This window comes from Rhinatrema bivittatum, chromosome 1 (assembly GCF_901001135.1).
Source record: "Rhinatrema bivittatum chromosome 1, aRhiBiv1.1, whole genome shotgun sequence".
Taxonomy (NCBI): domain Eukaryota; kingdom Metazoa; phylum Chordata; class Amphibia; order Gymnophiona; family Rhinatrematidae; genus Rhinatrema; species Rhinatrema bivittatum.
This window is the reverse complement of record NC_042615.1, coordinates 523,088,638-523,114,992: the sequence shown is the minus strand read 5'-3', so window position 1 is coordinate 523,114,992 and position 26,355 is coordinate 523,088,638. Positions and strand designations below refer to the sequence as shown.

Here is a 26,355-nt window from a genome sequence, read left to right as displayed (position 1 = left end):
AAAAATAAAAATTATAAAGAAACAATCAAAAACAAATTAAGTTAAAAGATACATAAAATTAATTAATAGCTGGAACAAATTCTAGCTAAAAATAAATCAAATATTTACTGAAATAAATAAAATAAAATTGTTGCCATAGGACTTGCTATTGTTATGGGAGGGGAAAAGGAAAAGAGGGTTGGGACAATAGATGAAATAAGATTAATGACATAGGTGGGTGAAGGGAAGGAAAGAAGGGAAGGGGTGGAATGATATGATTGAGACTGATAGGGGCTATAAATGAGACGATGGAAGAGGCTTTATGTTTGGTCTTGAGTTCATGTCCTTGGGGCTCCCACTTTTTAGCCATTGCATGCAAGCTCCGCAGTGAGGAGGGTGGTCCCTGGTGATGTTCAGGAGGATATGGATAAGGATGATTTGGATGACTCTAGGGAATTGTTTCTCCCCTCTGGGAAAGGGGAAAATTCCTCCAGATTTGGAGCCACATAGAACACTGCTCTGTTTCTCTTCCTGAGATGTGTTGCCAACTCTGTTGTCTCAAATGCTGAAGGCACTTGGTGTGGCTGGGGGTGTCTCTTTGGTTATGCCAAAGAAGGACCCCATATTGGTCATCCTATGGGAAGGTGTAATGTTTCTTTCCTCTCCTGGATGTGATTCATGAGTTGATTGATCTTGAATGGAGCACTCCTGAAGTTAATTTTGAAGAGGGGCGCACTTTAGTTGGATTGTACCCCTTAGTTTGAAGACGAGGGACATTTGCGATTCCTGAAGGTGGCTTCCTTGGTAGGTGCTGTTACCAAGCAAAACACCATCCCAGTGTAAGGAGGGGCAGTTCTAAATGACACTCAGGATAGGCTGATTGAGGCTATCCTTATGCAGGCCTTTGAGGCCATGGTGATGAATTTTCAGATTGTGTCTTGTTGCTCCCTGGTAAATCAGACTAGTTTGCATCTCTCTCAAGATATGCAAGGAGCGGTGACTGATGGCAGATCAGTATAGAACCTGAGGCTGCATTATTAACCAATGGGCTGTGAGGCCACTAGAGAAGTGGCTTCTGTGATGGCAGCTAGATGCCAGATGTGGCTATGAAATTGGTTGGCAGACATGGTTTGCAAGTCCAATCTCACGAGGTTACCCTTTCAGGGTTCTCTTTTATTCACATCCTTTCAGAGGAGCCTCTACACAAAGGTCTTGTCCCTTTGCAAGATCTCAGTCCTTTCTGTCTAGAAAGCCTAGTAAGAATGCAGGCTCCAGAACCAGAGCTCCTCAATCTTTACAATGAAGGTGCAGGGACTCACGTGTGCAGGTGGATCCACATTATGACTGAACAGAGGGTTCTAGAGGTGATAAGGGACTGCTATGCTCTGTAATTCCTCCAGATTCCTTTGAATGGCTTTATGGCATCCAGAGGTACATTTGAGGTAAAAAGCCTGCAAGGGAGTCAGTTGGACCATTACATGATCAAGGGGTAAAAGGAGCATTTGGGGAAAACAAAGCCATAGCAGAGAGACTAAACAAATTCTTTGCTTCATTATTCATTGAGGAAGATGTAAGAGAAATACCTATCAATCCCAAAAATGTGTGGCACTGCAGTATGAACTGTTCAATACATATGTCATTTTATTAATTTAAAGGTCAGTAGGAAAAGACACTCGTTTAGGAATATACTTATACCGATATACATTTATTCTGAAAAAAAAAAAAGACACCCCCCCCCCCCGACACGGCTGTGTTTTGCACCAAGGCTGCATCAGGGGGCCCGAAGGGTATTCACATCTACAAATAAAGAACAAATGTAAATGTACTGAACAGGAGGCAGGCACAGACAGTAATTTAATAGTTCAAATGTAATACAAATCAGAGGATCACAAATGCATACCAACCAAAGGATAGACAGTGTGTGAATCCTGGGCCACCACAGCTGCTCAGTGCTGTGGGAACTGTATACAAATTCTATAATACAAAAAGAGAGCAAATGTTAAGGAGGGGGAAAAAGGGAAGGGAGGAAAGAGGGAAAGGGGATGGAAAAGAAAAAAAAAAGGGGGGGGAGGGACCGAGAAAGAGGGAGGAGGTGGAAGGGGTAAAAAGGGTGGGGGAAGGACCAGTATAGAGGAGGAGGAAGGTAGAGGAGAGGGGAATAAATCGATTTCACCTGTTTAGTTTTTCATGTAAGTAAAAATTGAAATGAACCTTAATTTGGGGTGGCGTAGAGAAAAATCTTCCATAGGGGGACTGCAAACAATCAAAAGGTTATATTCTGAAAAAGTATTAACATTTGTTAGGCAACAAATGTTAATTTCTTTTGCCGGCGGACATCGGGGGCAGCGCAGCGGTGACGTCATCGCCGGGCGTCGCCAAGGGGATTTAAATACCCTCTCTCCTCCCGGCAGCTCTCTCTTTGCCGGCGGACATCGGGGGATCTGGTGGCTCAGGCCTGCGCGATCGGCGCTGCAAGCCCGTCGGGGTAAGGCCTCTCGATCTCACCCTTCCCCCCAACGGGCTCCAGGCCGACCGCGAGGCTTCTCCCTCCGGCCCTCCGCTTCTCCGGGCCCACTTACCTCCGCCTCCCTGCAGCTGGCGCAGCGGTGACGTCATCGCCGGGCGTCGCCGAGGGGATTTAAATACCCTCTCTTTTCCCGGCGTTGCGCGCCGGGAAAAGAGAGGCCCACAAAGGGGCCCGCCCCTTTGTGCGCCCCTTCGTGCAGCCCCAGCGGGCAGCCAAATAGCCAAAGCTCTCTCTCCACGCCATCACAAATCAAATAATAAGAACTAACCGTCAACCCCTCGCAAGCAGGAAATCACCCTTCAATCCAAGCAACCGTGACAGAACCCCAAACTCTTCTCAAGACAAGGACAACGCCACAGAAACTACAAGGACCAACTCCACAGTGACCACACTACAGAGACTACACCACAGAGTCTACACCGACCACGAGACCACGCCATAGAGACTACACCGACCACGAGACCACGCCACAGAGACTACACCGACCACGTGACTACTCCTCAAAAAGCAGAAATGCTGAATCGCTTACGCACCTACAAATCCCTCATCCCTATAATGATTTCCCCCACCACTCAGTTTTTAGGACTCTCTCTATTCACCATCATTCTATTCAACGCTCAATCACTCACTAACAAAACAATAATACTCAACGATCTTCTGCAGGATACAACCCCAGACTTTTGCGCTATAACCGAAACATGGCTAAAATCTTCTGACATCGCCCTCATAAACCAATTACCAACACAGACCTACGACTTCTCTATCCCAAGGCAAAAAAAAAGAGGCGGGGGTATCTTCCTAGCTGTCAAAAAATCTCTGAGATTCTCACACTACCCAATCCACTCCACTACCAAACTAGAAATAGGATTGTTTAAATCTGAACTTCTGCAAATCCTCCTAGTCTACGCCCCTCCAGGCCTGCTAGATACTGATGCCTCTCCTATTCTCGAAATCATAGCCTCTCACTTAAACTTAGACACCCCAGCTATAATCTTAGGAGACTTTAACTTGCATGTAGACAAAGTCCCTCTCTCAACAAATTGCGAAGCTTTCCTCACAGCAATGTCAGCAATGGGTTTCAAACAACAAATCAATAAACCTACTCATAAAGCGGGCCATACGCTGGATCTGCTATTTACTAACTCCGGCATCTCACAAACCAAACAACCAGAGTGCAATCAAGTCCCATGGTCAGACCACTCAATAATCTCCACTACTTTTTCACTACTACAACCAGACTCCATGCAGACCACCAGTCCATCATTTATCTACAGAAAACCCTGCGCCTCAGAGTACCTCACCAAGCTCCTAACCCCGGATCTCTCACATATTGATGTCACCACGCCCAACACAGCCCTCCAATCCTGGTCCAAAATAACAGAATCAGTAGCCAACATACTATGTCCTTTGACAACAAAAAAGCTTAAACAAAATGCGTCCAAAAGACAACCCTGGTTTAATGAAGAGCTGCGAAAACTCAAACACCTGCTTCGTCAGAAAGAAAGAAAATGGCGTAAAGCCCCCTCTACTTCCTCACTATCTGATTACAAACGTTCTCTCCACTTATACAAAAACATGACCTTAAAAACCAAAAGAGACTTCTATGCCAGCAAGATCCACCACCTCATCTTCGACTCTAAAGCTCTTTTCACCTACGTCTCCAGTCTCACTAAAGCTATCACTCCAGATATTCCAACCGAATTATCACAGACAAAAGCAGACAAACTGGCTCTTCATTTAGTAAAAAAAATCTCCGACCTCCTCAAACAACTGTCACCAAACAAGGGCACTTCCGATAGTACATATCTTCTCCCAAACAAAGACATTCACCTAAACGCCTTCGAACCCATCACCACTTCAGAGATTCAATCGGTGCTGAAGAAAATGAAACCATCAACACACCCGTTTGATCAAATCCCGTCCAAATTACTTCTTCTAATCCCGGATACTATATCGAAAGCTCTAGCCGACATCATAAATTGTTCACTGTCCCAGGGTATCTACCCAGACGACCTCAAAACGGCTTCAATCAAACCACTCCTAAAAAAAACCCAACCTAAATGCGAACGATCCCAACAATTACTGCCCCATCTCCAACCTTCTGTTTATAGCTAAAATTATGGAAAAACTAGTAAACACCCAATTATCAAATTACATCAAGGATCACAAGATCCTCTCCCCAAACCAATATGGATTTCGCAAAGAATCAAGCACGGAAACACTTCTTCTCTCCCTCACGGACTTCCTACTCTCAGGCATAGATAAAGGTCATGCTTACCCACTAATCCTCCTCGACCTTTCGGCTGCCTTCGATACAGTCAACCACCACCTCCTCATAAAACAACTAGCAAACATAGGAGTGAAAGGCACAGCACTGACCTGGTTCAAAACTTTCTTGGACAACAGAGGATACAAAGTCAAAATTCATAACAAAGAATCACATTACTTTCCTTCCTCTCAAGGGGTGCCACAGGGCTCCTCCCTCTCACCGACGCTATTCAATGTTTACTTGCTCCCTCTCTGCTTACTACTAACGAAACTAAACCTAAAACACTTCCTTTTTGCAGACGATGTCCAGATCGTGATACAGGTAAAAGAATCCATATCCAAAACAATAGAATTCTGGAATAGCTGCCTAACAGAAATCAACCACCTCCTCACCAATCTAAACCTAATTCTCAATGCCTCAAAAATGGAATTTCTACTTATTTCCCCGGAAAACAACAACACCCTTTCAAAGCCACCATCTATCCTTCAAACCTAGGAGCCATCATGGACAACCGTCTCAACTTAAAATCATTCATCAACCAAACCACCAAAGATTGCTTTCACAAACTACATATCCTAAAAAGAATAAAACCTTTATTCCACTCACAGGACTTCAGAACAATTCTTCAAGCAATAATCTTCTCCAAACTAGATTATTGTAACTCGCTACTACTAGGTCTACCAGCTTCCTACACCAAACCTCTACAAATGGTGCAGAATACAGCTGCCAGAATCCTGACGAACTCTAGGAGAATGGACCACATCACCCCAATCCTCAAAGACCTTCACTGGTTACCGATCCATTACAGAATCATATACAAATCCATCACCACCATCTACAAAGTCATTCACCAACAAGCCCGGATCAACTTACAAATTCCCTTCAAAAAACACACATCCATCAGACCCATCAGGGAATCCTACAAAGAATCTCTTCAGGTGCCTCACACAAAAACCATGCTTCATAAGTCTCTCAGTGCCAGAGCATTCTCAACCGCAGGCCCACCATTATGGAACTCCATCCCAGCAGACCTGAGACAAGAACCCTGCCTTCCAACATTTAGAAAAAGGCTGAAAACTTGGCTTTTTAAAAAAGCCTTTCCGATCCCTGACTGAGACCTTCACCAGATATCTTAACCACACTATCCAAGCTCCGACCGAGACCTACACCCCTCATCTCAACCACACTATTAAAAATGGTTTTAAACAACAAACTTTGTTATTCGCTGCCATCACCTTCACAGTGTTAACACTATCATTTACTAATCAATTCACATTTAATCGGACTCAATCTTGTAACCTTGTAAATATTTTGCTGTAGGTTATATCCCCCTCTTCTTACTTCTAACTCCCAGTTATTTATTTCCCTGTTTTAATGTAACTGTCACTCTCCTTACAATGCTCTTGTTACAGTTGTTTGAGTTATCACTTTCTTGCACACTTTGTTAAATGTAAACCGGTTTGATGTGATCCATGTCATGAAAGCCGGTATAGTAAAAACAATAAATAATAATAATAAGAAGAATGGAAAGGGGGGGGGGGGGGGTTTCTAGATGTGAGCCAATTGTAGGACTTACATTTAAGTGCACCATTCCAGAATAGATGTATGCTGCAGGATCCAGTATAGGCACAGAAAGGTCTCAAAAACAAGGAAGCTTGTAAATGTATAGCGTATTTACACAATGCTGGCCCATTAGGAACTTCAGTATACCGTTGGAACGGGGAGACAAGATAACATCACAGGTGTAAGTAAGTGGAACCACCAAGGCGGCTGAATCAAAACACGAGAGTGAGCCGTGATAGTTGCATTAGTACCACGGTGTGTTGAATGGCTTAAGAATCAAATTTACTGTATTAAAACTAACTAGTTTATTTAAAGACTAGAGAGAGAATATTAAACAACTTAAAGCAGTGAAATGACAGTAACTGGAAACTTATGGTACGTTTAACTTCAGCGCGGAGAGAAAGCAAAGTGGAATACAGCAGAACCCTGTGTAAATACCTTTACTCAGGATGAATTCAAATTCTTGAAAACTAGCGAGAACCGGCAAGTCCGTACTGTCAATGAAAAATTAGGTAAGATACAGCAAAAGGAAAAAAAGCAACAAGTGAATAAAGAGAAACAGATGAAGGAAGAGAACTTACTTTTAAGAAATTTACACCGGCAGTGTTCCCTGCAGCAGTATTCTAAGCAGTAACCCCTAGAAGTCCATGATCTAAAGCTAGATAAGGTGGAGAAGCATGCCAAACATACACCATGTGACTTGAAAGCCAATCCAAAATAAGGAAGGAAAGAAGATAAGTGTAATGATGCTGAAATTTGGAAATAAAGTGGACTGAGGGGGGTAGGGATTGGAAGAGAAGGGGGAAGAAAGGAAGAGAGAGAAGAGAAAGAAAAGGAAGAATGAGGGAAGGAAAGGAAGGGTAGGGGAAGAATGGGATAGGGAAATAACCTCAAGGGGAAAGCATAAATAAAGCGCCTAATGATAGCAGGGAGAGAAATAGCCGCTAAAAGAAAGAGGACCATTCGATTTCCCGATTTTAAGCCTTCAGGGATTAGAGAGTTTAGTCCAAAAATCCAGCATTGCTCTTTCTGGACAAGTTTCGTGGAAAAATTGCCACAGCACTTAGAGCGATATGGTTGTTCAAGAACAAAGAATTTGAACAATATAATGTCATGGTTATGACATTATATTGAAAAGAAAAAAATTAGAATGAATTTTAATTGAATGAATCGAAGGTGGAATGTGCACAATAGAGGTGAATCACTTAAAAGAAAAAGAAAAATATTGTGACCTATGATTAAATATAAGGTGGAGTATTAAAGCATAAGAAATTGCTATACGATGACACCTATTATGATGGTCAATCTAGCCTACAATAGGGATATATTTTAGAGGTTCGTGGTAAATGAAATATTCTTTGGACATTATTGGTACACTTCTGTGTCTATGGTTATGAGACTGCCGTGCGTAACCAGCAGGTCTTCAAGACGGCCGTATTTAAGACAGCTGATTTTACTCATGTATATCAATGGGCCCGGGCACAAGATCATATAGATTACACCACTAAATGCACAGGTGGTATGGTGCTTCAGAGTATATTATCTCAACGAGACTGGATGTATAAATTGCTGAATGGTTAAAGAATGGATACATACAGAGCACTGAGTACATGGATAGTGACCTCCATTGGATGAATCTTGTAGTGAGGGTTCTAATCTGAGTTCTGAAGTTACTAGCATATCTGTAAGATTTCTACCACTTGTGAAAGAAAAGGGGGGTTGTTCGTGAAATATTGAGTGGGGTGAAAGTATCCTCCAGTGATCCTTGATAGCAATAACCCTGCTACTATGGGATGAGAAAGGGAATAGGCAAGTGAGTTGGAGTCTGTATCTTTATTATGTTGTATATACAAAAGATCGCGATTGATATAAAGAGCTCTCTTAAAAGCTTGCTTGATATAGCCCTTGAAGGGTAGTCGTGGTCACGGAAGCGTCTACCCGTGGCTTCAGCTTGATTAATAAAGTCACGTCTGGATACACAAATTCTGTAGAGCCGAAAAAACTGCTCTATTGGAATATTATTGCGTAATGGACGGGGGTGGTAGCTGGTGTAGTGAAGAAGTGTATTTCAATTGGTGGGTTTCTGGTACAAAGACATAAAGAAAGATGAAGTGCTTGTGCTTACTAAAATGTCCAAGAATGAAATATGGGACTGATGCAGCTGATAGTTAAATTGAAGATGAGTATTACAAGTGTTAAGCCAGTCAAAGAACAAAAAGAACTGAATCTCTGTGCCAGTCCATATCAAAAAGACATCATCTATATATCAAAGTCAAATAGGAAACATGCTTGAAATGAGAAGTATAGATTTGGTCAGATTCGAACTGAAAAACGTATAGGCAGGCAGTGGATGGGGCCATAGAAGCACCCATTGCCGTGCTTTTAATTTACATAGAAACATAGAAATGACGGCAGAAGAAGACCAAATGGTCCATCCAGTCTGCCCAGCAAGCTTTCACCCCCCCCCGTACTTATCTGTTACTCTTGTCCCTTGTAAGTGACCTTTTTCTTTCTATTTCCCTTCCACCCCTGCCATTGATCTATTTCCCTTCCACCCCTGCCATCAATGTAGTTAGCAGTGCTGGAGCTGCATCTAAGTGAAATATCTAGCTAATTGTTTAGGAATTTGTTGGAATTAGTCACCTAAAAAACCCCAAAGTAATTTTGAGTTAAGACCAAACGTGTCAAAGTTACTAAAAATGAGGAAGAAATACATTCGTTAGTTTGTAGTTGAACCAGAGTAGATTCCAAAACTGCTACTGCTTCCACTTGAGAGATGTTAGAATATAGAGAGACTATATCTAAAGTAACCAACAAAATAGGCCCAGATGAAAAGAGAATGGTTTCTAATATTGAAGTCAAGTGACCTGAATCTCTAACATAAGAAGGGGCCAAAGCCACAAATGGCTGTAAGCATTGATCTACGAATTTGGAAAGACGTTCTAGAATAGAGCCGATGCCTGCTAATATAAGGCAACCTGGGGGGCGTTTAAGGGACTTGTGTACTTTTGGTAGGGTGCAGAATGTGGAAGCCACAGGAAATTTCTCAATAAGAAAATTGGCTTCCGTACTTGTAGGAAACTGACTGTCTAACCTATATTGTACAAGTTCAGTGATCAATGTTGGCAAATGAGTTGTGGGGTCTGTTGCGACCGTCGCTGCCCGATGTCTCCACTACACCCACCTTACCTCTTTGGCGACTCCCTCTTTGCTTGATGGAAGTTTGGCCACCGTGGCGTCATCTTGCCGACCTCCTTCAGCATCCCCGGACCGGCTAGACGCTGCTATCCGCCATGTTTCCCAGAAGCCTAAGGGCGCGCGTGTGGCGCGGCCCCAACTCAAGTATCAGCAGTGGCACGAACCTCAGGGGTGTCCCCCTGAGAAGACGTCATCCTCACTGGATACTTAAGGTCTCTGAATTTGCTAAATAATCGAGTTAGCAAAGGAAATTGAAGGAAAGGTTTACCTAGCTTCCTCCAGGTATCGCTGCGGATGGGATTAGCTCTCCGCATACCTTGCTATTCTGCCTCTTCGGACTTTACCAGAGGTACCCATTTCTCGGGGGCCTCGCTCTCTCTCTCTTGTTTTTCAGGTTGCAGTCTGGAACCGGTACTCGCTCCTCGAGGGCCCACGTTCCCGGACTTGCTATTGAATACCACTTCTGCCAGGAAGTCTTCACTGCCTACAATACCAGTGGGTTACCATCTCTCTCAGAGCGTTCCCTGGAACCAGGTGCTCGCTTCTCGAGGGCCTAATTCATTTCCAGCTCCTGGGCTGCTTCTAAGAGACTACTGTGTGAGTGTTACCATCAAGGTTCTGTTCCTGAACTCTGCATACCCTGCCTACTCACTATATTCAGTTTCTCTACAGCTCAGTTATCCAGGATTGCTGTTCCAGTATCTGAGGGGCTACAGCCCAGCCGGGCACTTCCAGCTCACTACTGCCACCTCTGGTGGTTCAATATACTGTTTAATAAAAGAACTAGTGTGTGTCTGTCTCCAAACTCTGAGCCTGACCGGTGGTCCCTCTCGGGATCTTCCCCCGGGGGCGTGGTCATCTGCCACCGGCCCAAAGATCCACCCACAACTATCTCAAACACTAACAGATTGCTAACTCCATGGATCTGGCACAACTCAATGCCTTGCAGGCCATACCGGGCCTGGCCCTGTGCATTGTGGAGCAGCAAGACGCCTTGGAGAAACTTACTTCAGTGTTTCATCAGCTACACACACAGAAGGTTCAAGCACAGCTTCCAACCATGAAGGTCAGTTACAGGAGGTAACTTTAAAGACTGTTGTACCACTGGCGGCTCTAATCCGCTTTTCCGGAGAAATCCAGAAGACCCGGGGCTTCTTAAGCTAGTGCTGCATGCATTTTGTCTTACAGCCATCTTTGTTTCCTACGGCTCTTTCCAAGACTACCTACATCCTTTCCTACTTGGATGGTAGGGCCTTGTCTTGAGCATCTACCTTGTGGGAATGCAAGGACCCCATTTTGCAGGACATAGAAGGATTTATGGACTTGTTTAAATCCGTTTTTGATGACCGTGCTCGAACTTCTGTAGCCGGTTCTGCTTTGGTTGAATTGAAGCAAGGCAACAGATCATTGGCTGAATTTGCCATAGAGTTCAAAACTCTTGGGGCGGAAGTCCGCTGGGACCCCAAATGTCTCAAGACTCTCTTTTGCAGAGGCCTGGATACCCGTTTAAAGGATGAGCTAGCTGCTCGCGAAACACCTGACTCGCTGGACGAATTAGTAGTTTTGGCCACTCGGATTGATCACCGGCTCCAGGACAAGGTGAAGGAACTCCGGCCTGGGGTGTTACCTGGGTTGAAACAGGCTAATGCTATATCTGCACCTCGGATGGTTCCAGTAATCCCTGCTGCTGATAAAGATGAACCGATGCAACTTGGTCATGGACGTTTGACTTCCAAAGAGAGAAGACTTCGGAAAAAGCGCGGCCTTTGCATGTACTGTGGTCAGCCCGGCCATGATGTCTCTACATGCTCCATTCGTCCGGAAAACAGACGGGCCTAAGTCCTGCAGGAGGACTGTTCTTAGGCCATATGGCGCCCTCTCCTACGCTCTCTCTCCCAGTTTCCTTGACCTACAGACCAGTCATGGTTCAGACTCCTGCCCTGGTGGATTCAGGGCAGGAGGCAACTTCATTCTCAGACGTCTAGTGGAATACTTGAGGATTCCCCTCATCAAGTTGAAAGATCCACTACTGTTATCCTCCATTCATGGAGAGCCCTTACCGGGCGACGTGACTTGCCAATCCGTACCAGTTACTCTCCGCACTGGAGCTCTCCATACGGAATTGCTCTCCTTCTTGGTACTGGAAAGGGCCATGCACCCTATCGTCCTGGGGTTACCGTGGTTGCAAGTGCACCAACCCCAATTTGACTGGGCATCCTTGGATCTCTCCCGCTGGGACCCAGATTGTCATGGGAGGTGCCTTAAGGAGATCTTGCCTATCATTTGCATGCCTATGACTCCAGTGATGCCAGGACTGCCACCCCAATACGCATCCTTTGATGATGTATTCTCCAAAGAAGTGGCTGATATTCTTCCTCCACATAGGCCTTATCACTGTGCCATAAGACTGAAGCCCAACACTGAGCCACCGAAGGGTAGGGTGTACCCTCTCTCAGCTCTTGAGAATAAAGCAATGTCAGAATACATTGAAGAAAATCTCCACAAGGGCTTTATCCGACTATCAAAGTCGCCAGCCGGCGCAGGCGTTTTCTTTGTGGGGAAGAAGGACGGTACTCTACGTCCATGTATCGATTACCGAGGTCTAAATGAAATAACGATCAAAGAATGTTACCCCTTGCTGTTAATCTCAGAGCTGTTTGACCGGCTGGAAGGGGCCAAGATATTTTCAAAGCTTGACCTGAAGGGGGCCTACAACCTCATTTGCATTCGGAGTGGCTGTGAATGGAAAACAGCCTTCAACATGCGAGACGGTCACTTCGAGTATCTAGTAATGCTGTTCGGGTTGTACATTGCTACTGCCATGGATCGAATTCTTGTGTCTGAGATTGTGTAGTTCTGGGCGTAGGATCCAGTGGCTTGTGATGTGGACGTGATTGCAGTTGGGGTGGTGTGAAGGTAAGGTAGGTTGGCACTTGTCCAAAAAAGAAGAAAAGAAAGAACCACAGCCAGAGGCTGAAGAGGAGGAGAAAGCAGGGAGTGTTTCTAGAGGGGTGCATTAGAACATAAGAAATTGCCAAGCTGGGTCAGACCAAGGGTCCATCAAGCCCAGCATCCTGTTTCCAACAGAGGCCAAACCAGGCCACAAGAACCTGGCAATTACCCAAACACTAAGAAGATCCCATGCTACTGATGCAATTAATAGCAGTGGCTATTCCCTAAGTAAACTTGATTAATAGCCGTTAATGGACTTCTCCAAGAACGTATCAAACCTTTTTTGAACCCAGCTATGCTAACTGCACTAACCACATTCTCTGGCAACAAATTCCAGAGCTTTATTGTGCGTTGAGTGAAAAAGAATGTTCTCCGATTAGTCTTAAATGTGCTACTTGCAAACTTCATGGAATGCCCCTAGTTCTTCTATTATTCGAAAGTGTACATAACCGATTCACATCTACTCGTTCAAGACCTCTCATGATCTTAAAGACCTCTTATCATATCTCCCCTCAGCTGTCTCTTCTCCAAGCTGAACAGCCCTAACCTTTTCAGCCTTTCTTCATAGGGATGCTGTTCCATCCCCTTTATCATTTTGGTTGCCCTTCTCTGTACCTTCTCCATCACAACTATATCTTTTTTGAGATGCGGTGACCAGAATTGTACACAGTATTCAAGGTGCGGTCTCATCATGGAGTGATATAGAGGCATTATGACATTTTCCATTTTATTAACCATTCCCTTCCTAATAATTCCTAGCATTCTGTTTGCTTTTTTTTGACTGCTGCAGCACACTGAGCCGACGATTTTAAAGTATTATCCACTATGATGCCTAGATCTTTTTCCTGGGTGGTAGCTCCTAATATGGAACCTAACATCGAGTAACTACAGCAAGGGTTATTTTTCCCTATTTGCAACACCTTGCACTTGTCCACATTAAATTTCATCTGCCATTTGGTGTCCAATCTTCCAGTCTTGCAAGGTCCTTCTGTAATGTATCACAATCCGCTTGTGATTTAACTACTCTGAATAATTTTGTATCGTCTGCCAATTTGATAACCTCACTCGTCGTATTCCTTTCCAGATCATTTAAATATATATGTATTGAAAAGCACTGGTCCAAATACAGATCCCTGAGGCACTCCACTGTTTACCCTTTTCCACTGAGAAAATTGACCATTTAATCCTACTCTCTGTTTCCTGTCTTTTAACCAGTTTGTAATCCACGAAAGGACATTGCCTCCTATCCCATGACTTTCTAGTTTTCATAGAAGTCTCTCATGAGGGACTTTGACATACATCTTCTGAAAATCCAAATACACTACATTTACAGGTTCACCTTTATCCACATGTTTTTTAACCCCTTCAAAAAAATGAAGCAGATTTGTTAGGCAAGACTTCCCTTGGGTATATCCATGTTGACTGTGTTCCATTAAACCATGTCTTTCTATATGCTCTACGATTTTGATCTTGAGAATAGTTTCCACTATTTTTCCCGGCACTGAAGTCAGGCTCACTGGTCTATAGTTACCCGGATCGCCCCTGGAGCCTTTTTTAAATATTGGGGTTACATTGGCCACCCTCCAGTCTTCAGGTACAATGGATGATTTTAATGATAGATTACAAATTTTAACTAATAGATCAGAAATTTCATTTTTGAGTTCTTTCAGTACCCTAAGATGCATACTATCCAGTCCAGGTGATCGTCAGATGAAGATTGATCAAACGTAACTTTTTTCATAGAGTAGAGAACATCCATAAGTAAACAAGCCCCCCTTCTTTTCCCTTCCGCTCTTAATTTTATTCTTAACATTTACTCTCTTTCTGTATTATAGAATTTGTATACAGTTCCCACAGCAGCTGTGATGGCCCAGGATTCACACATTGTCTATCCTTTCCTTGGTATGCTTTTGTGATCCTCTAATTTGTATTACATTTGACCTATTATATTACTGTCTGTGCCTGCCTCCTGTCAATACTTTTATATTTGTTCTTTATTTGTAGATGTGAATATCCACCGGTCCCCCTGACACAGCCTTGGTGCAAAACACGGCTGTCTTTTTTTTCAGAATAAATATATATTGGCATATGTATATTGTTAAACAAGTGTCTTTTCCTGTTGGCCTTTAAATTAATGAAGTGATAGACACATGTATTGAACATTCATACTGTAGTGCCACACATTTTTTGGATTGTTATTTATGTGTATATGTGGCTAAAACTGTTTTTAAAAACCTTATACTTTATAATACATAAGCAACAAAGACCACATACTTTTTACCGACTGGCTTTGCACCAGTTTTTAAAATGAGAGTGCATGTATAAGTTCACTTTGAAAATTGCTGCAGGTACAGCAAGAACATGGTCACTTGTACCTGCTTTTTGTACGGGTAGATTTTTACTTGAAAAGTACATGTGAAGATTTGAAAATGCAATCTGTATGCATACCTTTCTTCTCCCAACCTAAACCTGCCCCCGGAAGCCCTGCTTCTCAGTGAGGATAAAAGCAAGCAGACTTTTAACCACATTGAGGGAGGGTGGTTTTCAGAAACCCCATTAACACAGGTAGAATACTTTTTACCTGTGGAAATCATTTTGAAAATTACAAGCGATTGTAGTTTGATGACAAAGAGAATAAATCAAAACCTATGTTTTTGTGCTGATTTTAAATGCTTTGATTTTGGTGTTTTTTATCGATTTGATGTGGTGCCTAATCTGAATAATAATTTTTTACTCTTTGCTCAGCAACTGACAGAAGTGAAAGCTGATGGTCTTATCAATGAAGCAGCAAGGTACAGTACTGTTCCAGACAGGCAGTGGGATATAGCGGTATTGACAGTAATGTATAATGCAGTCTCAGCAGAATAGCTAGTTCTATGCATTTGTTCACGTCTTAGTTCCATTATGTCAGCATGTTTGAAAAGTGCTATTAATTTAAGTTCTACTTCATATTTCTTCACTGAGAGGGTGGTGGATGCCTGGAATGCCCTTCCGGAGGAAGTGGTGAAGACTAAAACTGTGAAGGATTTCAAAGGGGCATGGGATAAACACTGGATCCCTAAAAGGCTAGAGGATGGGAATAAAAAAGCTAAACCGGCATGGAGCGGAAGTTACTACCCTTAAGAGAAACTTGGGGGTAACCTGCACGGAGCGGCAGTTACTACCTTGGGAAGCTTGCTGGGCAGACTAGATGGACCATTTTGGTCTTTTTCTGCCGTCATTACTATGTTTAGGTGGTCTCTTGATTGGGAAGACAGTCTAGAAAATTTTTTAAATTTTGACATGGATATTTGGCTGGCATGCTGTCCATCCATTCTCTCTGTCTTCAAAGGGCAGAAGTTTAGTCAGTGTCACAAGAGACCCTCCATTGCCCAAGTAATATGCTTTAATAAACCCCCTATGTTTTATTTATCCTTAAGGGTCCATTTTGAGCCACTGTGCGGCTCGGCTAGTTAGCTGGATAAACATATCCTGCTAATTAACATGGGTATTCAGCAGTGCAATTGCGCTGCTGAATATACCCATCTATCTTAAAGTTAGCCGGCTAACTTCAGGACAGCCCTACAGCCCGTCCAGTTTGTTGCATAGGTTAAGCGAATATCGGAGTTAGCCATATAACTTATGCAACTAACTCTGCTCTGCCCAGAAATGCCTCCTGTTGTTCCTGACTTATGTGGCTAAATTCTAGCTGCATATGGCTTTCAATATTGCCAGGTAGCCATTTAGATGGATAACTTTTCAGTTATGCATCTAAATGGCTTTTGAATATCAATCTTAGTTTTTAACTTTAAACAAGAAATAATGTGACATAGGTAATTTTCTCTGTTGACAGACAGGGCTGATTTAGCCATGACATATGAATGACATTCTACAGCACCATACAGACCCTTCTCTCTTTTGCCCTACTAAGTGTGTGTGAAAGAAGGGGAGTTGATTTTAGGGATTCCTCTCCTCTCCAGTCCCCGTACTCGGCGTGCCAATCCAACATCTATTCCCGCCTCCGGGGGAGTTTGGGGAACTCTGGCAGCCTGGCGGGTTGAGCAGTCCTTTGGGCTAGGCCCCACTCTCAGGTTCTGAATTTTGCCATGTGGTAGGCCATGGCAGCATTCCGAGCTTTTCCACAGCGTGAAAATTTGCCCTTTGCAGGACATCAGTTTGTGTTGAACGCATGGCTGGATGCTCGGCTGTGCCTCTAATAGTGTGCCTAGCTATACGCCCAGTTGGGTGCATATGGACGCACAGTTGTGCATATAAGACGCCTTCCGGAGCGCTTGGTAATGTGCCTCTGTGCGCCTAATTGGACGCACAGTGGTGCGCTTCAGAGCGCCTAAAAATTATACACACAAGAAATTATGTGTCCAGCTAATCTGGTATACTGAGCGCCTAATTTCTGGACGCCTAATTTTTGGGGCGTCCAGTCCTTTTCAAGTGACGAGCTCAGCTAGGTGCGCACTCTTCTCAGAGTGTGTTTAGAGTGTGTGATTTATTATGGCGCCAATAGCAAAGAAGCCTAAACACCTTGCCCTGTGTGCTGCTTGCCATATTCGGCCATCTCAGCCTGGCATTCCCTCTAATTTGTGTCAACACTGGAGACTTGTCTTGGTCTGATTTTGCTAAGCCCGGTCCTTCCCAGCTTGTTGTGAGAATAGAAAAAGAGTTGCTAAAGATCTTGCCTGGAACTGGGACTCCACTAATTGGTTCCTCAGCGGAGGAAGGTATTTCAGTGGGTGCAGTACCAATGCCCCCTGGTTTTGGCCTGGATCCATCCCCCTTGTACCCTTTGATCCAACGGCGAGGGTACAGTTGTGTTTTCCGAAAGTGAATGCGCTTGTGTATGCTGTCACCAAGTGCACAGCCATTCCCATGGAAGGCGGAGCGGCATTGAAGTGTGCTCAAGATAGAAGACTTGAGGCAATCCTTAAGCAAGCCCCTGAAACAATGGCAATGAATTTGCAGATAGATTCGTGTTGCTCCCTGGTGGCTATCTCTTGTTTACTTCTCTCTCAAGAAGTCAACGAATCTGGTGTGAGTTCAAGGACAGTGATGGAACAGGCAGCCTCCTTTTTTGGCAGTTGCAGGCTGTGACCTTGGTCTGCACTTTGGCCAGAGGGGTAGCTTTGGTAATAGCGGCCATTCATCAGCTATGGCTCAGGAATTGGTTGGCTGATACAATTTGAAAGTCTAGTCTTACTAAATTGCCCTTTAAAGGATCATTGTTTGGGACTGAGCTGGAGAAAATGGTGAATAGGTGGGGTGAGGTCTAGATTCCTCGGTTGCCAGAGGACAAGAAGCAGACGCACTCCTTCAGCACGAGAGGTCATGCGAGGGGTTTCAGACTTTTTAAGTCTCTATAGAGGAGTGGCTTCTCAGTGGATTCGGCCCTTGGGCAGGTCTCAGTCCTTTCATCCCAAACAACCCAGAAGAGGTGCAGGCTCAGGTAGGGGTGCCCCCCAAACCGCTCAATAGAGGTATGCTGACTCATCCCCGGGAACAGGAGATAGGGAGTCTCCTCTCTCTGTCGAGATCACGTCAGACCAGTGGGTGCTGGAGATGATAAAGAAATGGTTACATTCTTGTTTCTCAATGTTCCTTGGGACGTCTTCATGGTGACTCCATGCAACTCTCTGCAGAAGAGAACAAGCAGTGGAGTGTTCATTATCAAGACTCCTCAGCCTGAGGGCTGTAGTCCCAGTGCCCAGGTTTCAAGAAAATATGGACCAATGTTCCATGTACTTTGTTGTGCCAAAGAAGGAAGGCTCCTATCGCCCAATCCTAGATCTCAAGGGAGTCAACCATCATTTGCGGGAGACTTGATTTCAAATGGAAACCTTTCGCTCATTGATAATGGCAGTACAGTCGGAGGAATTTCTGATGTCACTGAATTTGTCAGAAGTGTACTTTCATATTCCCATCCAATTGGAGCATCAGCAATTTCTGTGTTTTGTTGTGTTGGGGGTGACACTATCCTTTCGGGGCACTACTTTTCGGTCTGGCCCATCTTTTTTGCCAAAGGTGGTTTCAGATTTTCATTTGAATCATTCAATTTCCCTGCTGTCTCTGGACAGAGAGAGAGAGATGCTGATAAATACTGCCTGTTACGATGCTTGGACGTTAAGAGGCATTTCTTGAGGTATTTGGAGATTTCTAAAACTCTCAGGAAGACGGACCGGCTGTTTATAATCTATAGTGGGAGTAAACTGGGTTAACCGGTGTCGCGAGCTACAGTAGCCTGCTGGATTAAGGAGGTAGTCACAGCCATGTATGTGGATGCTGAGCAGCCAATGCCTAGTCAGGTTAGGGCTCATTCCACTAAGGCTCAGGCAATGTCATGGGCAGAGATTAGATTGGTGTCTCCCGGTGAGATTTGCCAAGCTGCAACGTGTGGTCCTCCTTACATACCTTTTCCAGGCATTATCACCTGGATGTGCAGGCCCAGGAGAACGCAGCCTTAGCATATGTGGTTTTGACTGGACTGTGGGCAGCCCCCCATCCTGTTCATGAGTATCTTTGGTATATCCCACTGGTTCTGGATCCACCTGTCTGAACGCTAAGAAAGGAAAAATGACTACTTAACTGATAATTTCCATTTCTTTAGTATATACAGGTGAATCCATCTTACCGCCTTTGGCTGCAGAATGGTTGTGCTATGGTTCTGCTGCATGGCTGTGTGTTCCAGGGAGTACTGCTAAGTATCAATATAGTCCCTAGACTAATTTTATTGCATTCCTTGTCTGAGCTCAGTGATTTCCTATTGGCTGAGAACCGGAGTGGTTGTTTGTGAGTAATCAAGTTTTTGTTAGTTTGTCCACAGTTGTCCACAGTTTTGCAGAGAATAATGGCAGACTGATGCCAGTGCAGGGGTATATATATATCGTGACAACAGCTTTGCTCTGTCTCCATCTGTTGGTAGAGGTGCATAACCCACTGGTTCTGGATCCACCTGTCTGTACTAATAAAGAAAGGAAATTATCAGGTAAGTAGTAATTTCTTCTCACGCTTTTGCTCTATGAGCTTAGAGAGAAGGGCCTGTTCGGTGTCGTCTGATACTGACACCCACATGTCATGGCTAATTCATTCTGCTGTCTATGGAGAACACTGTTTACTATAAGCAAACTTGCTTTACAGCAGTGCATGCATTTTACGTTCTCAGGGAAGCTATGTTGCTGAATTGGGTGAATAGCATAGCAGTCTCCTCATGCCCATTGTACACAAAAGTTGTGGAAGGGTCGCGGTGAAAAGAAACAGTAATATGATTATTACTAGCATTGGTAATAACCACCTTACTTATTTACAGCTGAGCAAGTGAAGGGCACAAGAGGATAAAGAAATTTGTTTTACCCAAAGGCACTAAAAACTGAGTGGGGGGGGGGGGGGGTGTATTGTGTGCTTTGGTCTGATTCCATGCTCCAACCAGGAGAGAGGAGTGCATTTTCATGGTGTGCATAACTGTACACTTTTCTTTCACCATTTTTTGTTTTTGAATTTGTTTAGGCAGGTTGCACTGGCGGATCTTATAATTATCAATAAAACTGACCTGGTTACCCTAGAAGAACTAAATGAGGTAAAGATAGCTCTCAGGTAAGATGCACAATAACATTCTTCATAGTTTGTAATTTTTTTTTTTTATATTTAGATTTTTATATTCTGCTTTTCACACTTTTTTAAGCACTTCAAAGCGGATTACATTTTCCTGGCGTGTAGCCAGATGGACTCAGTACAAATGGGATAGTATCTGCGTGCTAGCAGTTGGAGACGGATATGACGTCAGCACAGGGTATATAGCCCCACAGGAAGCATAGCTATTCAGTAATTTCCGTCTCCAAAGCAGTTTGGAGTGCCTGCACGCTAGTTGAGCGTGCTTTCCAAGACTACGGAACTATTCCACGCACCTTCCTCTGCCAGCCAGAGTGCGGACCCAGTTGCGGTGGTGGTTGCGGTCCAACCACGTGAGCAAAGGGTCAAAGATGTCCTCACCCATGTGGACCTTGCTCACCACAGATGCCAGCCTGAGCGGCTGGGGAGCACACTGCGAAGAACTCACCGCACAAGGGCGGTGGAACACAGAAGAATCAGCGTGGAACATCAACCGTCTCGAGGCCCGGGCAGTCCGATTGGCATGCCTTCGATTTGCTCACAAACTGAAAAACAGAGCAGTCAGAGTGATGTCTGACAACGCCACCACGGTGGCATACATCAACCGACAGGGCGGAACCAGAAGCCAACAGGTATCTCTGGAGATCGCCCCACTGATGACATGGGCAGAGGCGAATCTTCAGGACATCTCCGCCGTCCACATTGCCAGGAAGGACAATACTACAGCAGACTTCCTCAGCAGAGAAAGCCTAAATCCGGGAGAGTGGCAGCTGTCACCCACAGCCTTCCAGATGATTGTGGATCACTGGGGGATTCCGGACATGGATTTACTGGTGGACAAGTCCAATGCTCAAGTACCCAGATACTTCAGCCGCAAGCGCGACCCATTCTCACACGGAATCGATGCCCTGGTTCAGCCATGGCCTCCAGGGACTCTACTGTACGCCTTTCCTCTGTGGCCTCTGCTAGGCGCTATCGTCCGCAAGATTCAGAGACACCGGGGCCTAGTTCTTCTAGTGGCGCCAGACTGGTCAAGAAGACCCTGGTACGCGGACATGAGAAGACTGCTGGCAGGGGAGCCTCTTCCCCTGCCTCCTCTCCGGTTCCTTCTCCGTCCAAGGTCCCATTCTTCAAGAGGATCCAGCTCAATTCTCTCTTACGGTATGGCCCTTGAGAGGGCTAGATTGAAGAAAAGGGGTTACTCGGAGCCCGTGATTGATACCCTCCTCCGAGCTCGCAAGTTTTCCACATCCCTCACCTACATCCGGATCTGGAGAATATTTGAAGCATGGTGCGACACTCATGGCACCAATCCACATACGCCTACAATTCCTATGGTGTTGGATTTCTTGCAAGAGGGACTTCGGAAGGGTCTCTCCCTCAGCTCCATTAAAGTTCAGGTGGCTGCAGTGTCGTGCTATGGTCCCAGGAGGGATGGCAAGACCATTGCCAGGCACCCAGATGTTGCTCGCTTCCTGCAAGGAGTCAAGCATATTCGGCCGCCACTGAAGTGGCCTGTGCCCTTATGGAACCTCAACCTCGTATTGGATTTCCTCGCGGGATCCACCTTCCGACCCCTTCGGGGTCTATCTCTCCGGTCGCTCACATTGAAGTTGGCGTTCCTGCTGGCTATCTGTTCAGCACACCGTGTTTCAGAGCTACAAGCACTGTCCTGCCGTGATCCCTTTCTCAGAATCACTCCGGAGGCTATCCATCTTCATACGGTTCCCTCCTTTCTATCTAAAGTGGTTTCACAGTTTCATCTTAACCAAACCATTTCCTTGCCTACCACGGCGGCTTTGAAGAAATCTGAAGAAGGGCGTTTATTACGCCATCTCGACATTGGTAGATTGCTGCCCAGATATCTGGAAGTGACACAAGATTTACGAAAGACGGACCATCTGTTCATCTTGCACATCGGTAAGAGACAAGGTGAGGCAGCCTCTCAGCCCACCATCGCCCGCTGGATTAAAGAAGCTATCCGAGCAGCTTACGTGGAGGCTGGGAAGTCTCCGCCTCTACGAGTCAAGGCTCATTCTACCAGAGCTCAAGCGGCATCCTGGGCGGAATCCAAGATGCTATCGCCTGCGGAAATATGTAAAGCAGCGACATGGTCCTCCCTCCATACCTTTTCCAGATTCTACCGCCTGGATGTCCAGGCCAGGGAGGACTCCGCATTTGCCAGGGCGGTATTACACGGTCCTCAGGCAGCCTCCCACCCAGGTGGGGAGTAAAGCTTTGGTACATCCCATTTGTACTGAGTCCATCTGGCTACACGCCAGGAAATGTTGAGATTACTACCTGATAATCTCCTTTTCCTTAGTGTAGACAGATGGACTCAGCATCCCGCCCAGCTGCCTGTGGACATGGGTTTCCCCAATGCAAGGTAAGCTAGATCATCTCTTGCTATGCGAGGGTACACTATACCAGGTGTCAACGCCTTCCGGTTCGGTCTGCTGGCGGTCTCCAGCTCCTATCAATCGGTCAGGGGAATCCTGTTTTCACTTTTTCACTGAGCGTCAGTACACACATCTATAACAGCTTTTGCAAGGAAGATTACTGAATAGCTACGCTTCCTGTGGGGCTATATACCCCGTGCTGACGTCAGATCCGTCTCCAACTGCTAGCACGCGGATACTATCCCGTTTGTACTGAGTCCATCTGTCTACACTAAGGAAAAGGAGATTATCAGGTAGTAATCTCAACATTTCACTATGTTACATATAATCATACCCACTGGCCATGTAACTGTGAAAATGCCAGGAAATGTACTTTTAACTAAATTGAACAGCACTACCTTCCCTCCACAAGGGCCAACCCCAACAGTTCTCTTTCTCTCTCTAAATCCAAGCCCCCTCAAAATTCTATCCCAATCTCCTTCTCCCCAACACTCATTGTTCCCTTTAAGGATTGGGTTGCAGGTGAGCAAAATGTTTTGGTTACATTACCCTGTGAGCACTACTGTCTTTGATGCAAAAAGCCAATTACTTTTATGCTCATAGCAACTCAATCTTAAAGGGAACATTACCTAAGCCCATCACTTGCTTAAAATAATCACCTATTATCTACAAACAGCAGTGAAAATAAAATGTGTATGTAAAAATATTTTCAGCAAGAACATTCAAAATTGCTTTCTGCATGCAGGTGAAGTTAATAAAGAGCAAACTTTTGTTAAAATGGAAAAGAAGAAGGGATGACCATAATGTTGTAGAAGCCAGCGATGAGAAGTACCATAATTTTCACAACAAGAATTAACGTTACACAAGATAGAGCCTCACCAAACAAAACAGAAAAGTCATAAAGTATAAATAAAAATGTGCCAACAAAAACTGAACTGGAAACCACAAGCCTGACTATATTATGCAGTGCGACAATGAAAAAACAAACATTCTTCACAAAACATTAAGCAATAAAATCAAAACATAAAACATTCATAATATTAAAATCATACTAATAAAAAAATAAAAATGTTAAAACAGCCAACAAACATCAAATAATTTAAAAATTACTTATCAATTTCCCAAAACACCAATAAAATATTTCAAAACAGAAACATCAAGCACCACCCAATAATTAAATTAAAATAATTTTAAAAACGCCTGCTCTCCATGCCTGGGATCTTTTGATATCCAGTCACCCTGAGATTGTTGTGGATTGGGGGAGGGAGGGCCACACAAACTTTCTTCTCTCTTTTACACACACACACACACACACACACACACACTCCCTCTCTTATATACATGGCTATGCTTTCACACACACACCCTCTCTTATATACATGGCTATGCTTTCACACACACTCCCTCTCTTATATACATGGCTATGCTTTCACACACAGGCTCTCTCTCACGTACACAGGCTCTCTCTCAGACACATTGTGTGTGTGTGTATGTGTGTGCACATGCTTGTGAGAGCCTGTGACACATAAGCTTTCACAGTCATGCATGCTTACACAGGCACAATCACAAGCAGGCTCCCAATTTTGCTCTGTCTCAGGCAAACCCACAAGCAAGCTCCAAGTTACTCTATCTCAGGCACACACACAAGCAGGCTCCCAATCTCTCTCTCACACACTCACAAACAGACATGCTAACACACAATCTTACAAGTTCTTTGTCATGCTCTCTCTCCCCTATATGTTCTTGCATGCTCTCCCTGCGATGTGCAGGCAGTAGCAGCTAGCTCCTTGGACTCATCACTCTTACGCGTGTGCACACAAAACTTCACACATGCTATTGCTCATATGCACACACAAACGCACCTCTTGCACACACTACTGCACACACACAGCCTTTCGAATATGCTACAGCTCTCACTTGCTCAAGCTCTCACACTCTCTCGCTCCCCCCTGAATGTGCATTTTGCCGGTGGCAGCAGTCTCTTCTCTTTGGCCCTGCTGCTGATGCCGCAGCCACTTCTCTTCCGCATAGATTGACCTTGCCGCTTTCTCTCTTTGGCTGCACAGCCCGAGCCTGATGCGGCAACGTTCTCTCTTTGGCCATGCAACCTGGGCTCTACACAGCAATGTTTTGTCTTTGGCTGCATGGCCTGAACTTGACCAGGAATCTGCTTTCTTAGCTGTGCAGCCCAAACCCATTCAGTAGTCTTCTCTTTTCAGCAGCGTGGTTTGGGCCTGACACAGCAGCCTTCTGTGGGCCACACAGCTGTGCCTGTTGCAGCAGTCTTCTGTCTTCAGCCATCGGGCCCAGGCCCAAAAAAATAGTGAGGGCACTGAACTTGAGACTCGGGGCATGGGTCCCATGTGCCCAATGCTAACGACGCCTGTGCTGCAGTGCATCATTATATAGGATAAAGAAGGGGGAAAGGAGACCATCACAGGTCAGTAGGGCTCTTGCTGTGATACAGTGGTTGAGAAACTCTGGCCTAGATGACCATGATGCACGGATCTGATGAGACTCGAGATCGATCATCTTCTACATTTGCCAGCTGCTTTGGGGCTGTTAGTTCAGGGTCCCATTGTTATGGAAGATCTATCTCCATTTTATCTTGGCTCTTGAGAGGAAATGCTCTTTGAAGAGAAGTTACTCCTCTTCAGTGACTTCAACTCTATTGGAGGTTAGTAAGATATTGACCTCTCTGGCTTGCATTCAGGTCTAGCACATGTTTGAGATATTCTGTAAAGATTGTTTGGTACCTCCCTGATGTCACTTGCCTTTTGGCCTTTCTTCAGAAGAGGCTAGATAAGGGTTTGGACTTTGCTTCCTTGAAGATTTGAGTAGTGGCCATCTCTTGTTAGAGGTTAAATCAGAGGGGTTTCTGTAATGGTTGATGTATCATGGTTCTAAAAGAGTATGTACTCTTTTTGGGCTATTAGTTCTTCAGTGGACCCTTAATCCTGTGCTCAGGGTCTTGGTGTTGCCTTCCTTTTGGCCTTTGAAATAAGTCATGCTTAAGGATCTTTCCCTGAAGATAGTCTTTCTGGTAGTGTTCTGCTCAGCTTGCTGTATTTCAGTGATTCAGGCTTTGTCTTGAACAGACCCCTTCATGCTCATTTCTTCCAGTACAGTTTCCTTTATTCAGTGCCTTCTTTCTCCCCCAAAGGTTGTGTTGGAGTTCTGTATAAATCAGTCTTTGACTCTCCCGGCCTTTTCAAGAGAGGAGTATCATGAGCAAAGCAAATCTTTGAGGGGTTTTGATATCTGTTGGGTGGTCCTTTGTTTTTGGAGGTTACAGATGCCTTTCATAAATCATGTAGAATATTGGTGTTATGTGGAGGATTATTTAAAGATTGAGGCAGCCTCCAAAGCTATGCTTGCTTGCTGGATCAAGGAACAATTCCTTCAGCCTGTTTGTTCAGGGGTGGAAAGCGCCCAGAGATTATTCCTGCTCATTCTACCACAGCACAGTTTTCCTCCTGGGTGGAAGCAGTCGCTATTGCACCAGCTGACATTTGTATGCTGCTGTTTGGTCATCTTTAAGTTCTTCTGTGAAAATTTACAAGTTAGATGGATTTGCTAAAGAGGATCCAGCCTAAGGGTCTGTGGTTCTCAAGGCAGGCTCTTACTTCCTCCATCCCTACTTAGTTGGACTGGTACGTCCCACCTGTATGGACTGGACTGGTGTAGCAAGATAAAATGAAAGGAGGAATTTTTACCTGTTAATTTTTTCTTTCTAATCCTGTTACACCAGTCCAGAACCCTCCCAGGAAGTTGGACCATATTAAATAGGAGGAATTTTTGGTCTTCAAGTGTCTGGCATCCACATATGTATTTCAGAGCAGTAGTTCTCCTTTCTCAGCCTTTGTTGATTTCTT

General features: G+C 44.6%; 1 protein-coding gene across 4 annotated transcripts in view; it reads left to right on the top strand.

Annotated features, from left to right (window-relative positions):
* LOC115097331 (COBW domain-containing protein 1-like) overlaps window positions 1-26,355 on the top strand; it is a 158,663-nt gene that overhangs the window by 64,441 nt on the left and 67,867 nt on the right. For all 4 annotated transcript variants that reach the window (XM_029613079.1, XM_029613062.1, XM_029613053.1 and 1 more), the window contains exons 8-9: window positions 15,234-15,280; window positions 19,980-20,066. In XM_029613079.1, the coding sequence (XP_029468939.1) occupies window positions 15,234-15,280; window positions 19,980-20,066 (134 nt within the window). The remainder of the gene's footprint in view (window positions 1-15,233; window positions 15,281-19,979; window positions 20,067-26,355) is intronic.